The 16439-nt window shown below is 39.7% G+C and overlaps 2 protein-coding genes across 4 annotated transcripts in view; both read right to left on the reverse strand.

Moving 5' to 3' along the window:
* Positions 1-11063, reverse strand: part of wdr47a (WD repeat domain 47a) — a 53260-nt gene extending 42197 nt beyond the window's left edge. The window contains exons 1-8 of one of the 2 annotated variants that reach the window (XM_088085397.1): positions 10845-11063; positions 8568-8737; positions 7661-7744; positions 7425-7509; positions 4711-4842; positions 4364-4540; positions 2943-3454; positions 2722-2839 (exon numbers count right to left, since the gene is read on the reverse strand). In XM_088085397.1, the coding sequence (XP_087941523.1) occupies positions 2722-2839; positions 2943-3454; positions 4364-4540; positions 4711-4842; positions 7425-7509; positions 7661-7744; positions 8568-8725 (1266 nt within the window). In that variant the 5' untranslated portion in view covers positions 8726-8737; positions 10845-11063. The remainder of the gene's footprint in view (positions 1-2721; positions 2840-2942; positions 3455-4363; positions 4541-4710; positions 4843-7424; positions 7510-7660; positions 7745-8567; positions 8738-10844) is intronic. The other variant, XM_088085396.1, reaches the window with a different exon arrangement.
* Positions 11064-12636: 1573 nt separating this feature from the next.
* The window catches only part of camsap2b (calmodulin regulated spectrin-associated protein family, member 2b), a 44980-nt gene continuing 41177 nt past the window's right edge, over positions 12637-16439 (reverse strand). For both annotated transcript variants that reach the window (XM_042497345.2, XM_042497346.2), the window contains 3 exons: positions 16020-16135; positions 15025-15143; positions 12637-14594 (listed from right to left, as the gene is read on the reverse strand). In XM_042497345.2, coding sequence (XP_042353279.2) covers positions 14295-14594; positions 15025-15143; positions 16020-16135 — 535 coding nt within the window. In that variant the 3' untranslated portion in view covers positions 12637-14294. The remainder of the gene's footprint in view (positions 14595-15024; positions 15144-16019; positions 16136-16439) is intronic.

Genomic DNA, 16439 nt, shown 5'->3' on the forward strand with positions numbered 1-16439 from the left:
TGTGCTTCAAAACACAAATATATCAAACATTTATGTGTTTGTATGTTTCAAATAGTAAGATTTTGGTAAAAATGCATGTATTTGGGAAGTACTGAGCATAATAATTGGACTGAATAAGTGAGACCTGGATTTCTCTGCAGACTTGTGTGGGATTTTGTAAACAGACATTTTGATTTAGCTCTGCTGTTGATAAACTTCAACCACTTTTTCCTTAATTTGTAAAAAAGAATAATAATAACAAATGAGTTTTTGGATTCCTCGCCCACTATGATCTACAAATGATCATTTTTTGGTGAAGTATTCCTTTGAGTCAGTCTGGAGAAGGCACAGGTACACAGCTTCAACAGAAAATATGAACACAGGCATGAGCATATGAACTGAACATTATTTGGAGACAATTTGGCTCACACAAAGCATAGTATTCATACACCATACGACACAGTGAAGCATTTAACATCTGAGGAAGGTCACTGCCAAGTCATAATAACAGAAGTCAAAGGCAGCACTGTGATCAGATGAACTCGGCTGCTCCACTGTGCTCTTCTGTCAGTTCAGGTATTAGAGGAGGGAGGAGAGTGAGACTGATAGCTGAGGACAAGTCACTTCCCCTCTCTGTCCTCAGCTTCCTGTACAGACAATCTGATGGAAACGGATCTACTGTATGTTTGGGGAGGGAAGTGATACTGGCCGTGTGCCCACTCCTGAAATGGGATGGAGGGCAGAGAGGAGAACAAGAAAGAAAAGGTGGGAGGAGTGCGACAGTGAGATCACAGAGGCCCCAAAGTCTGCTTCTGTTTTTGGCCTCTGTGTGTCTCTAGGGTGACGAGGAAGGCAGTACAAAGCACTAACTTCACACAGGGCTGCGCACAGGGGCCCAGAATAGAAAGCACGAGACAGACAGAGATGGATACTGTGTTAAGTCTGTGTTTATAAGCAACACGAGGGCAGGAATGACTCATTTTTGTGTTTAAACTCCTGGGTGCTTGAGCCACGTGTCTCTATTGACCTAGAACTAACTCTATTTGGGTTCCTGCCCCCTCTGTCTCCATTGTGACTGACTGGATACTGAAAACAAAGGACCAGAGGAAACACCCCTTCAACATTAATAAAGAAATGTATGCAGCAAGTTATTCTAAATCTAACAGATTATATATCTTATCATTTGGTCTCTGTTGTTATTTTACTACTTCGATGATAAAGAAAACATGCTGATTCTAAGACAAGGCTCTTTTTGTTTTCTGATTGATAAGCGCATTTATGGACTTTTGTTCACAACGGATAACCAAGGCTCAAAATACCATGTCCATATGAACATTAGTTCTGCTCGTAATTCTCGGCTCTATATGCAACAATGCACAAAACTTGGTACATAAAATATGTTGTGCAGGGTTGCCATTTGTCACGCATTGATCGTGAGACTTTTGCAACAAATACTTTTCACACACTCTCATGCCACATGCCCATTTTCCCACCTAGTGAAAAATAAATGTATAATGGTACAGTGCAAAAAGAGAGGACACTGTCAGCCTACAGACTGACCATCAATTCTTGCAGTTACAGTATTTTTACTTAGAGAGGCCAAAAATGACCAAAAAAAGATAGCATTACAGCAATAATTTAAAACACATAACATATTAAGAAATCTTGTTGAAGAAGTCCTGACTGTTCATGGAAAGTCAACTTAAATAATATTGTAACAAAATATCATCATTTTTCAAATGATCACAAATTAAATGACAGTAAATGAATGAATGTTTTCCCTTCAGAGGTTTACTGAAATTTCTAATGTGACCTTGTTCAGGAATAACCCTGACTACGAAAAAAAACTGTCCAATAATTTTATAAATTTTATATTATTTTACTGTAAAGTTTTGAAGAATTTACTCTGTAACATATTGATGATTTTCTCATAGTCTTCATTCTTCAAAAAATGTTGCTGTGGTTGAAACTGGATTTGTTTTGCAAAAGGACACTATTTGGGTGTAAATAAAAATATTTGTTGTGAATGTCATTTTCAAAGTTACATCCACCAGTACATGTATAAAGAGAAAAGTATTTAAAGCCCTGACATCAGAGATGATGATATCCTCAGACAGTGTTTAAGCCCCACTGAATCTGAATGAACACTGAATGAAAAAATATGTGCATCATGTCTGCACGTTCAGATTTCAGATATAACTCAAGAGAAGTATAACAAATTGCGATGAATCAGTGGGCCAAACTACAGTACAATAACTAACCTCCCCTTGTTTTTGAAAAGGTTTCTTCAGCCTAATTTTCTTTAAATTAATGTATTATCGACAATGTGTCTGTGCGTAGACATACAGAAGCCCCTTTCCGACATGCACAAGGGTTTATGGTGTACATGATGTGGTGAGAATGATAAAAAAATACACAATGAACAAACTAAAACAAGGCCAACTTCCTTTAAAAACAGGTCACATCTGTGCAGAGGAGCTCAGAGCTAGATTGAACTAAGCCTGTGACTCTAAGCAGCCATGTCAGCCCTGACAGACTAGACTGTGATGCAGACTTGCAGGAGAAGGATGACTCAGACACTCTGGGAAAACAATTAATCAGAACAGGCCTATATATAGACCTTCAGTGCAGGCAACACCCATCAAGGAAAGAAAACAATGCAGGAATGTGATAAAATAAAGTGCTTGATCAAAAATAAACATACAACAGGTCTAACGAGCTAAACAGGTCTATGATATTTACCTCGTTCCTGTCAGCAGAGCCATCTGATGGCGCATCCTCGCCTGGAGCTGACGCAGGACGCAAGCTCTGAGCGCCACCTGAACTCATCATCTTATCCACAGGTGTCTCTGTCCTCGACCTTTACAGAGAAAACACATCAGGGCGACAGATTATCAGAGACATCAGGCAAAGCATTAAACCTCAATATTAAAACGAAACAAAAATGATCCGCTCTTTCTTACGTTTCAGGGGATTCCTCAAATATGCTGTGGCAGTCGGAGCTCTCCATCATGAGACTCCTGCTCAGGCTCTGCCCTCCAGCTCCGGGGTAGTGGAAGTTGGCAAACGAGTGGGACATGGGAGAGACCCCTTTACCCGGCGCTACTTCCCCGCCACTCGCTCTCTTATCTTGACCAGACAGCCCGTAAGACAATCCATCCAAGGCCGGGTTCAAGGAGCGCGACATGTAGGTATCAGCGGACTGCGGGCGGCGCAGTGGGGAAGAGGGGTACGGAGACAGTTTGCTGATGAGCGGGGTGAGAAGGTCAGCATAACCGGTCTTTGCGGGCTTCACCAAGCGGTCGACGTGGATGTTGAGTTGTTTCTGTTCGAAGGCGCAGGAGAAGACGGTGTGGGAGAGGTTCTGCATCCAGGAGAGCAGAGACAGGTCCAGGTCGTCGCAGCCGTTACCACAGAGCAAGTCGACACCCAGGAGAACCTCGCTCTCTGTGATCTCTTCACCTGTCGCCTTGCTCTGCACACAAATAAATGCAACAGGCCGCATGTTGAAAGGGGCAGTTCACCCAAAATCAAAAACACATTTTTCCTCTTACCTTGGGGGGTATTTACTCATCTAGATTGTTTTGGTTTGAGCTGCTGAGGAGATATTGGCCGTAGAGATGGCCGCCTTTTCTCCAATATAATGGATTTAGGGCACTCTATTTGTGGTGCTCAACGTGCCACAAAAAAATGTGAAAAATTCAACAGCACAGTCCAGAAATCATGACCTGGTTACTCAAGATAATCCACAGGCTGAGCAATCTGACTTTGGAGAGAATTCGCTAATCTAAAGGAGGGTTTTCAGAAGTTTTATGCTATAAGTCAACCGTTTTTAGTCTAATCATTGACACTTCAGTCTTGTAATACTTACTATATACTGTTATATATACTTTACTTTTTTGTAACTTTCCAGTCCTTTATTTAAAATGATGAATTATTGCTGCTTTTTGTTATTTTTTGGTTTTTCCTTGTGCTTTATCTTATTATTTTATTTTGTGTCTTACCTAGCGTTAATGTTGTCAAACTGAATTTGTTGATATGCACTTGCAATTGTTTGTGCAGTTGATTCTGTTTGCTGAAAGGTACAGCGGAGATGAGGCTCTGTTGTTGCTCCTTGTTGTGAGCAGTTTCATGTAGGAACTATTCTCTTTCTACTGAAGTCCGCTCAGCAACCATTACTGCACAGAAGGAAGCGTGTATCTCCAACACTTGGCAACTCAAACTAAAACATTCTTGATGATAAATATCCCTACAGTTAATAGGAAAAATATGTGTTTTTGATTTTTGGGATAACTTTCCCTTAAACTGCATGCAAACATTACACAAACCCATCTGTAAACTGGTTCAGGCCACAGTATTTATGTATGGTTTTAGTGGTTCACACCTGGCAGAACTCCACACAGCACTCATAGAGGACTCCTTTAAGGAGCAGTTGGAAGAGTCGATCCTTGCTGGCCTTGAATCCAGCCTCACTCAGTTTCCTGTCTGCAGGGATGAACTCTGCTACCATGGTGCATGCCTCCTCAAAACACTGCACTCTTGCCGTGCTCGGGTTCCAATCCTGCAGGATACAGGCAGAAAAATAGATAAACAAAGTATTGTTTGTGAGTGAAATCAATTTAACGCAAAAAGCGCACAAGAGATAAAAAAAAGATGCTTCCCATTACAGAAAATTGCAAAAAAACAAAACAAAAACATATTTCTGTTTTGATCCACTTTCACTAATATTACCTTGAACTCAGCATGGTTTGTGAGGCGAGGCAGCGTGAGGAGCAGACACAGTTTGCTGTAGTCGTCTTTAGAGGGACAGAATTCCTCCAGGGCGTGGAGACACTTGACTGCTTCCTGCATGGTGAACTCCAACTAAAAAAGATGAAATATAATATAAAATATATATATAAGATAAAATATAATAGATTGTCGCTGATGAACGAGTAGAAGTTTCTCCCTAAACAGCAGAGATAGAAAAACAAGCTACTTTTAAAGAGAGAGCTTTGTCTGCGGCAGCACACCAGAGGCACAGATGACTTTTAAATATCACGAGACTGAAAAACAAAAGGGCAGCTTCCAGGATAATGTGCACAAAATGATCCAGAAAAAAAGGACAGAGGACACTTTGGTCTTATTCCTAAAATTGTGTCCTGATCCACTCTGTAAAGTCATTGCCAACACGCAATCAATGCCATATCACAATAACCAATGCACACCCATCGGCACACTAATGCACTGATGTCCACAGATGTCCGAAGTAGTCTGAGCTAATCCATTTAATAGGACACGATAGCTCTGGCACAGTGTCACCAGCTGCATTCAAAGCTCTGCTCACAGGCCCGCAGCTAGAGCATGAATAGAAAGAGGTCTGAATATATGTCCTTGCATGTGTGCTTGAGAAAGTGTCACATTTATTGATTTGTTTGATAATTTATTACAAGGGGTGTATTCCTTGTTATACATTGTGAAATTTATCGAGAAAATTCTGGGCTGATACCGATAGTTAAAATAAAAACTTTCCAATAACAATGTTTTTTGTTGTAGACTTTGTTTTGTTATTTTTTTCCTCTTTTGTGCCAGGGAAACAAAGACATTTTAATTATATATATATATATATATATATATATATATATATATATATATATATATATATATATATATATATATATATATATAAATTATATATATATATATATAAATCAGTTCAAGAGTTTTTAAATAATCAAGCCCTTCATTAAATTACCTTTGAATGACCACAATTTCAATCAAACAAACTGATGAAACAACCTTAAATATAGTCTTTCACATAAAAGATTTTTTTTCCACACATTACTGCTTCAAAAACCTTTTTAGGATAGGACAGACAGTACTGATTTTTTTCAGTACTAACACAGCCAAACAAAAACCTTTGTAAAACACAGATTTAATGTAAAAAATAAAAGCAATAAAATACTGAAAAATAAATGTACTAAAAAATACAAACATGGATAGGTATATATTTCACCTCTTATGTTTTTCATACAGAATAAAATGTTTTTGTGTTTCTGATATGCAACACACACAGGCTGCAGCAGGCTGGAACATGGGGCTGAACATGTTACAAAACAAAAATTAGCCTTCCTATACGGCCTCCTCTTTGAATATTAATGATTAAACAACAATATTAATGAGAAAATGACATTCAGCCAATGAAAAAAATATGCAACACTAGGTACATATCGTTCACCGCCATTGGTGTACATCATTGTATTTGTCGATAGGCAGATGGCAGTCAACAAGGCAAATATTCATATATACTAAAGTTTGGCCAATAAGTCAGTGCATCCCTAGTTTTTACCAATTAGCACTGACAAACATCTAGATTTGATTCAGAGTTGTCAAGCCTCTGCAGAGCTGATAACAAGATGGCCCCCAGCATCAATGTCAATATTTCATTATGCATTTGTTGTGGTGACATTTCTACAGTTCATGAAGAAATTATACAAAGAAAATGTTCTATCATGTTTGGGTAAAACTGCTGACAACTCCTCAGGTGTATTTAATTCTTCAGTCATTGTTTTTATGCCCTCTGGTTCCACATCTTCCTCTTTTAGTGGCAACATTTACGTGCATGTGTTATATAGAAACAAGATTAGGATTGACATGTTATTAATGAAATACAACCCAAAAAAAATAAACACTGTGATTACAATAAAATGTAACCTGCTTATTCCCATAATTAACTGATTACAGTGTGATTAAAACATTTACTGTTTTATTTTACTTTAGATCATTCTGGATTTCTGAACATTTTCATACACGCCTTGAAACATGACTACATTTTCATGTTGAGAAAAATAATAACAGCATCCACGGCTTACTGTTATTGTTGTTACTGGGTCATCGTTTTTTTCTGCTGTGACAAATGCAATCTACAGTTCAGAAAAAAGGAAAGGTGACAGCAGATGGCTACATTTTTTTTAGCCCTTTGACCAAATCTTCTGTGGGTAGAACATCACAGGTGAACAGAAATATAATAACGGTTTATTCTGACATGGACAGCCGATGAAGTAGTATCAGAGCTGCACATAAACAGCTTAATCCGGATAAGTCCTTGACCACAGAGAAGCCAATAGTCACGTCACTCCTTACATGCAAATGTAGCCAGTGCTGAGCTCACACACACGCAGCCTGCCTTCTCCTCGCTTTCAAAGATTGCGAGACTTATTCAGAATGACTTGCAGTGTACAGTGCATTTATTGAACAACACTGTCTGTTTCTCTTCTTGTCTTTGAGATTGAGATGCCTTGCTTACTGCCATGACAACCAGTGACAGTCAGTGGGAAAACAAAGCTGCGCTGTTACAAAATCTATTCAATGTGATGAGAATTCAAGGCTCTGCTCATCATTTGGGAGGCTGAGAGCACTTTATAAACATACCGATAATCAGACATATACCACGTTTAGTGACTCACATGCTGTGGCTCATCTTCTGCAGACATGGCGTTATTCACACACAGAGCCTCCAGAAACTTCTGCTTGAGGATGATGTAGCGAAACCTGCACATAAGTCAGCTGATGTTAGAAATCATGACACAGAAAGAAGCAAGTGTTGGTGCTGTTTGCGTCTAACTTTGCTGCTCTGGGCTACTCCAACATCAACAACGGATACATGAACCTGAACATACTGACAGTGATACACTGAACTCACCTTTTTCTGTCAAACTTATCCATGCACTCCAAAGGCTGAATGAACTGCAGGACCTCATCCCACTGGCCATCAAGCACCAGTTGCCTGAAACAGAAACAAGTTGGTCCGTCAAGGTCCGATGTGTAGGATTTAGGGGGATACACTGGCATAAAATGAATACAATATAATAATTATGTTTTCATTTGAGTATAATCAATAAGAATTGTTGTGTTTTTGTTAACTTAAGGTAAGGCGTTTATCTCTGCATAGGGAGAATGTCATCTACAGAGATTGCATTGCCATATTTCTACAGCAGCCCAGAGCAGACAAACTAAACACTTGCTCTAGCATGGGGCTGTACGCTTCTCCACGTCGGCCACCATAGTTAACAGTCCCTTTTTTTTGTTATGTGAAACTGCCCTATTAAATTTTTTTTTGCTGGTTTGTTTGCTGCTCTGTTTGTTTTGGAGAGGAAGAGACTTCTGCGAATAGTTCGCCTTCAGGTAAAAACCTCTTGAACGTCCTCACTGCTAGATAACACTAAATCCTGTGAATCCTACATGTTGCTCATTTAATACACAAATAACATATGGAATCCAAATTTGTAGATTATTTTTTATCAGCTGAAGAGCTGTGATATTATATAAAGCTGTACCATGACAAGGTGAGACAAGCTATCAACGGACACTTCACACAAGGTGAAATACCAAAATGTATTTAAAACTTAGGTCGAGTAGAATTACAGACCACACACGGTTGGCAGACTTTCAAGGGAGCACTCACATCTCCAGCAGCGGTGCAGTGTTACATTATGCTCAATGTAGAGGACACTATCAGAAACACTAAACTTATTATGACTGAAACGGTCTCCTGTTGTTTCTGCCTCATAGTAGCCAGCTTTCTGGAGCTGCAACCTGAGTTCATATACCTGAGGAAGAGCATGTCGTCCGAGTAGAGCCCATTGATGACGCCACTCTCCTTCTCCAGGGCCAGCATGCTGATGTGCAGCTTCCTGGAGTTGAGAAAGTCCAAGATCGCCTTGATGATCTCCACCTCCTTCACATTTATGGTTTCCTCCGCTGTCATGGTGACGACGGGCTGCCAATGACAAGGGCAAAGAAGCTAAATGTTAATAGAACTGCACACTAGGGGTGTCTGGTGGATCAGTGGATGGAGCAGGCCTCTCATATACAGAGGTTGTGTCCTCACCGCAACAGTCACGGGTTCGATTCCAGCCTTGGCCCTTTGCTGTTTATCGCCCCCTCTCTCTCTCCCCTTTTCACTCTTAAGCTGTCCTATCGATTAAAGGCTAAAAAGCCCCAAAAAATAATCTTAAAAATAAAAATAAAACAACAAACGAAGGCAGTGGGTGGTATGCAGGAATCAAATATCATTATACATTAATTCATTCATTATCTTAAACCACTCATCCTGTTAGTGGTAGCGGGGGGTTGGAGCCTCTCCCAGAGGCGGAGTACGCCCTGGACGGTTCGCCAGACCATCACAGGGTTAACACATAGAGACAGACAACCATTCACGCTCACATTCACACCCATAGGCAATTAACCTGACCTGCATGCGTTTGGACTGTGGGAGGAAGACACAGAACCCAGAGAAAACCCACGCTGACACGGGGAGAACATGCAAACTCCACTCAGAGGGGCCTCGGCTGAAGGGCCGCTGGGGTCAAAACTGGAACCGTCTTGCTGTGAGGTAACAGTGCTACCACTGAACCACCGTGCCCAGGCCGCACTACAAAAGTATATATTTCACAATATTTTGGGCCAAATACCTCTATATCGATATTGAAATAATATTGTAGGGCTGACCACTGGTGCTTTCACAAAATATTTACATTATGAGAATTTTAGTAATGTGGATACAATGACTTAGTGGGTAAAGGTATAAAAAAAGACTGCTAGAATAGTCTGGTAAGTTCAGAAAATCATATCACTCTACTGTAATAATGACCTAAACACTAGGAAAAACAACAACACTTAAAATATTACAATATTCAAAATCTAAGAGGATATCTTGTCACATATTATGATATCAAGAAAACTATATGGTAACTCCCTACTACACACATGCGAAACTGTCTAAATTAACAAAAAAAAACCAGTTCTTAAATTTTTGTTTTACACAGCTTAAAGTTTGCTCGCAAATATTGCATAAATATTGACAAAGATTTTCATTTTTATTGTAAATGCATATCTGTCATCAATCTCATTAACTACTAATAACTGGTATTGGTATCTGCACTGAAGAACCAATATCAGTCAACCCTAATATTTACCTTTGTCCAGTCTAATCAAATAACAAAACAAAAAGTTCATGCATGAAACTTACAATGTATGAAGCCCCATAACAACTCTCACATGACTTCTTCAACTCTGCAGTTTTTTCTTTTTGTAACCTGTGCAGTTTGTTATGATTTGCAACAATCTCTTGTTTGTATGTTAAATTTATCTTTGGGCAACACCCAGTCAAATCCACTGTTGGTGTTATCCAGATGAACAGAGACTGCTTTCAGCATTTCATTTAACGAATTTAACCACTATCCAGCATCATACCACTGATCATTTTAGCTTTTACAGGTGATAATGTATTCACATTTAGCCTTAAACCTTGATAAAGAGGTGTTACAGAGGCTAAAACACAGAGGTTGTTGGATAAAGACAGTATCTAACTTAGCTTGACAGGATGCGCATTGCTCCACATGTACTGTTTACAGAGGAGAAAATAATCACGTACATATTGTCATGACAGTAAGTAGCTTCTAATGTATTTGTGTTCATCCATCTATCAACAATAACATATCAGCAGCTACAGAACTTGCGAGAAAGCTTTTTTGCCATCAAGTAATCACAGGCAGACACTGCAGCAGTCCTGCTAAGCTAACATGAGAGATGGTTAGCTAATAACACTGGCTCTAAGCCTCAAGTCAAACACAGTAAGGAGCTTAGGCTACTTGTTAGCTTTTCGTAGCTTGTGAATTTAACGACCGGATTACAGCGAACATAAACAAATAACTAGTTACCGTCAGAGCTCATATAAAGCGGGCTAATTTCCCCGGTGAGAGAGAGAGGGGGGGACTGACTAGCTAGCCAGGCCGAGAGGAGGGAGGCATCATCTGCTAGTTAGCAGGGCGGGCGGGGTGACAGCTACCCCCAAACAACACGGATCTGCTGCGTTTCATGCTCACCTGTTTCTATAAATACATGAGGTGAAAAAACAGTGTCCCCACGGGTGATTCCTCGCTGCTGACAGACGCTGTCACGACGAGTGCCGCTCGGTATTGTCAGTGGTGTTTGTCCTGCCCGGCTATCTCCTCCTCCTTGTGTGACTGTGTCTCCTCCCTGCTGAATCTCTCTCTGCCGCTCCGCTGCGGTCTGCTGCTGCTGCTGCCGCCCAGCCCTGCTGCTGCTGCTGCTGCTGCTGCCGGCTGCCTGCAGGAGCACCGCCTACATCCAGCCCTACGCACCCACTGAGGTTTACATTCGCAGCAGGGATACAACGTGGTACACCGGCTTTGGAAGGTGTTTATAGTAGGGTGAATATTAGGACTGAAAACAGGGCTTTTTGGGGAAGTTTTTCCTTGGACGATGTGAGGGTCTAAGGGCAGACGGATGTCGTCTGCTGTAAAAGCCCTCTGCGGTAAAATGTGTTTTGTGATAATGGGCATTATAAATAAAATTGATTGATTTATTGATTGATTGAAAATCCCTCATTTGAGTTTTGATCTGTATGGATGGTTTTCCCAAGAATATCCCAAAAATGGCACACATAATTATTGTACTTTATTTTAGATATATTTTGCACCTTAGCTCTCTTTTTAAAATTTGTTCTGCTATTGATTGTGCTACTTTCTATCAGTTACATTGTTTTGTACACATAAAAACAATTTAAAAAATCTTTTAATCATGAAAATGCACTTAATTTGAGTATTTTCTGCTACTCTATCTACTCCACTACAAAATCTCATTGGATTTTATTGATCACTGTTGGACCAAGTTTATAAAAAGTTGCATAAAACTTGTTGATATCTATTTTTTTTTTTTTTTTTTAAAAGGTGTGGCTCAACACATAAATAGACTCAGTGCAATTGAAAGAGTTCCATCTCCTTACCTATTGAGCCAGTTATCACAAAACTGGCAGGATGTGTCTCCATAAATTCGAGTCTGGGATGTGGCCTTTTGCTGCATGTCATCCCCCCCTCTCTTTCCCAGCTTTCCTGTCTCTCATCAACTGTCCTATACATTTAGGGAAAATGTCCCAGATAATAATCTTATTAAACCCTGAAAGTTTCATTCAAAATGAACAGTAGGGGTTGCTATGAATATGAACATATAGGCGTGGCCAAAATGTAAAAATCAAAATGTAAATCAGAAATAGATTGACCAATCTTCACAAACCTCGCAGGATATGTTAAATAATAATGTTGAACCACATATGATAAACTTTTTTAAAACCGCTCAATAGGGGGCACCATCAGTTGTAAACATTTGCATTGGCCTGGCCAATGACCTAGTTTGATCATAAATCAATGACAGTTTGTCCAAATATCAACAAACTTGAATATGTGAATGTTTTTAATTAAGCTGTTAAACTGTATTCAAAAAAGGTTTTCAAAATTGACCAAAGTAGGGTGATGGTGTTGCTGAAAAAGAGCATTGCCTGGCACAGATGTGGTTGCGAATGAATGAGTTTCTGTCTGATCATCATAATACCTGACAGTTATCTTTAAAGCAGGTGTCTCAAACTGTCAAAGGTCTTAATCTGTTGAAGCTTTCAACTTCCAGCAGTCTGTGTTGGCTTGAACCCTGGAATCACTGCTTGCAGGTGTAGACTTGTATTTTCCTTCAGTCTTTGCAAAGTGGTAGAGTGATATGATGACAGAAAGCGTGTTGAACAACATTAATATCGGCTAAACTGAGGATATTATCATCATTATACTTGTATCAATCGAGACGTGATATGAAATGAGACACCATGAATACTGTTGATAGCTGGCATTTTAATAAAGCTCAAAGTAATAAAAAAACAAAAAACAAACAAAAAATCCAAGTAACAGTTCAGCATATTTAGTAAATTGGAAAGAAAATGAATTCAGAGTTGGAAAAAAATACTGTGATTTTTTTCAGTATACTTAATGGATTTCATACAATACCACAATAAAGCCTCATTAAGACTTTGCCTTTGCTTTCAACACATTTCCTTCAACAACTGCTTCATTAGTTCACACCTCCGACAGGTCAATGTCATTACAAAAAATACTTCTATATGCCAAAAATATATCTGTACAGTGTCAACACATACTGAAAGAACGTGATTTAAAAAAAAAAAGAAGTAACAATAATGTAAAAGTAAAGTAACAAGCATGACAGTCCTGAATGACCTAACGACAGTGGACAGGGTCTTGAAGTGCTATCATAGGTGAATTAATTTATTTATTTACAAGTGTGAACTACTTCAGGGGGGTAATCAGGATCTAAACGTGAAGACAATATCCACGTGAAAGTGGCATCTTGAGTATTTGTTAGTTCCAACCGCAACATGGTCAATGGTGATTATTGAAATTACTCTTAGATTGCACAGACAGATGACACAGGGTGGATTTCCATCTATTCTACTACTGATGATCATCTTATCAGTGGTGACAATTTTTGCATTTGTAGCACAATTAAAGGCCCCAAACAACGACATACGTACTGATACACACACGTGATAAATTATAAAAGCTACTCCAAAGCTACTGCAAGCGGACTTGTTTGTTTTCGAATGGATCTGCCATCATATACAAACGAATTAAACTTATATACGCACACTATATTATGTTTCTCTGGATAAAATCTGAGACGCCTTTTAAAATATCTTCAAAGCATTATCAAAATGAAATAAATTATATTGCAGGTGCTATCCAGAATTGTCTCATGGTACTCCATATGCTCTCACACTTTTGGAAAGTAATTGCAATCACCAACTGAGGTATTTTCCTCACTCGTCATGGCACTTCACTATACACACACATACACAAATTTGAACTGTTTTTCAGTCACATGTTAAAAAAAACAACAACAAAAAAAAAAAACATGCCTGTGTAGCAGCAGAACGGTCATCAAAAATGCTGCCTCTACCTGATCACAGATCAGTCACACCACCTTTATAACAACTTGCAGGCGATGTTATCTGATCCCAGACCTATGAGTACACACAACCTCTCCTGTATCACAACGGACATTTTCAAAAGGCGCTGACAAATGACACCGACACTCACGGTGCATCCATATGACACAAAACAAGCATAAGGCCACGCATGATCAACTTATAGAAACCAAACTACCTCTCTGAGGTGTGACATTCAGTGCTTCAGTGGTTCAACTAGGTAAGGCATTGGTCCGCCTTTTCTTCTCTTTTTTTGGCACATGAGAACATTGATACACATGCTGACAAGTACACACTTGTGCCCCTTTTAAGTTGTCCAGAGCACAACAGTCAACTCTGTAACAACAACGCCTGTGAGGCCCGTTTGTGTTCTACATTCCAGTTGTGATTTATTACAGTGGGACCATGTGTCCATTTAATGAAATAGTAAAATCCACAAATTCTCCTGTGTTTGTTCCAGAGATGCAAATCTTGCCCGGGCCATCTGGTGCTACTTAGTGTGCAGTTTTTTGGGCGTCCCCTGCTTCTTGGTTTGCCACAGATGGCTGGCGATGGTGATGGCGTCCACGCTGGCAGACATGGTTTTGGCTGGGATCTGGCTGAATTGCTTCCTGTCCGAGTTGTACTTGTACAGGCCCTCAATCATCTTGGTCGTGATGCTTCTTGGCCCGATGCCGGCCAGTTTGGTGATCTCCTCTGTCTCGGGGCAGTAGGCGTACACAGACCTGAACTGGCATCCGCCGTCACGGAACAACACCAGGAAGTTATTAGCTTCAGATTTCTCCATTTCCTGTAGACAAAGACGACAAAGAAAAGTCATTGTTTTGTGCAGAATATTTAAAGGTCCAGTGTGTAAGATTTAGGGGGTTGTATTGGCAGAAATGGAATATAATATCATAAATATGTTTTCTTTAGCGTGCAATCACTTGAACCACTGTATTTAGCAGCCCCCCCTGCGACAATTTTTAGATGTGAAACTGCTTTATTCAGTGTTTGAACTGGTTTCAACCATCTGGGCTGTTTATTCTGAGAAGTTAGAGACCTCTGTGGATAATTTGAGTGCTGAAGGAATTCTAACTGTTTCTAATTGTGTAAACTGTGCAGAAGTTTCAGCTCACTGTAATCTGCAATCCTCACCGCTAGAGCCCACTAAATCTTGCTAAATCTTTCACCACTGGACCTTAAATACAGAAAAAGAGACACAAAATTGTAAATCATACATCAAGTATCTTGTTCTTCTGCCCTTCGTTGACCTTGCCAGCCAGGCAGCAGTGAGCCAGCGCGTTCTGGATGATGTGCTTGTTGGACTTGGCACTAGGCTCCTTGTATAGTTTGGGTCCTGTGAGAAGGAAGCACAAGCATGAGACAGCAAACATGAAATGTCACGTCATGTCACAGTAGCTGCGTAAATGTTGAAAAACTGTGTAAACAGTAGAGCTGAGTATCCATACTAGATACCTTTAAGGTATTGACCAAAATAACCCAATACTAGATAGTATCTGAAACTTCTCAAGTCAAACGATTCCTGCATTCGATCCTTTTTTGAACTTTTTGAATTATAAAAAAAAAAAGACTATTTGTATGGATTTGCCCACTGCTGCAAGCTGTTCAAAATCCATTTATGTTCCATACACAAAATTACTAATATTGTAGCAGTGAGTTTCCACCATAAATGCACTCATAAATTCGTCATTGTTATTAAAATACTTTATGCTTTATTATCCATGCCAGTAGACAGAGAATCAGAATGCAGAAATCACCTGATAGTAAAAATTACAATAAATGGTCTTAACAGACCTTATTTCAACAAAAAAGATGAGATTTTTTATTTATTATTAATGGTTTGCTTATATATATACATTAAGTGATGCTTTGGAAAACATTGCATACATATTTGGTTTTGCATTGTTGGTGAAGGTTTTCAGTCATTAAGGTCATGGTAATTCTAAGTGCTATATTGTAGGCAACTAGACTAGACTTCAGATTCTTGACAATGATTCACCTCTCATTCAAGAGGCTTCTTCAGTCCTGTCAGACTGGTCATTAGCTGTGGATTTTAAACCTTGTGAGGTGTGAACCCTTACTGGGTACGTGTGAGCTCACATGTGACCTCAAAGACTCTGCTAATTGGCATCGGTCTCACTTTAAGGGTACGGGTAACATTATTTTTAAAACAATTCCCTGCCCATTTAAAAAGCACTGGTATGTCATCTACCTGTGTACTCATTGTTGGAGGGAGTGGATGAGGTGGTGGAGTCATTTTCCCAATCCTTCTCTCCGTTACGACTACCAGTCGAAGGACATGAAGAAAAACCCTCTGCGGAGTCCGGCCTAGAGACGATTACACACAAACCAACAAATGACACACAAGGACATAACAGAAAACCACAACAAACACATAAAAGTTGATACACATGAGCATGAAGGAGATATGAGAGCGTACACCGACAGATTGCACAAACAGACATGCACACAGACAGAGACAGAGAGAGAGAGAGAGAGAGAGAGAGATGTTGCAAAACAAGGTCAGACGCTGTGACACAATTGTCCAATCCCTGCCTGTTGTCTTGCATTATACATCAAACTGTACATACTCCGAAGAAGCTGCGCAGCGAGGGACAGAAAAGCATGTTCG

The sequence above is a fragment of the Plectropomus leopardus genome, chromosome 12 (assembly GCF_026936395.1).
Source record: "Plectropomus leopardus strain MGB_pleo_1.0 chromosome 12, ASM2693639v1, whole genome shotgun sequence".
Taxonomy (NCBI): Eukaryota; Metazoa; Chordata; class Actinopteri; order Perciformes; family Serranidae; genus Plectropomus; species Plectropomus leopardus.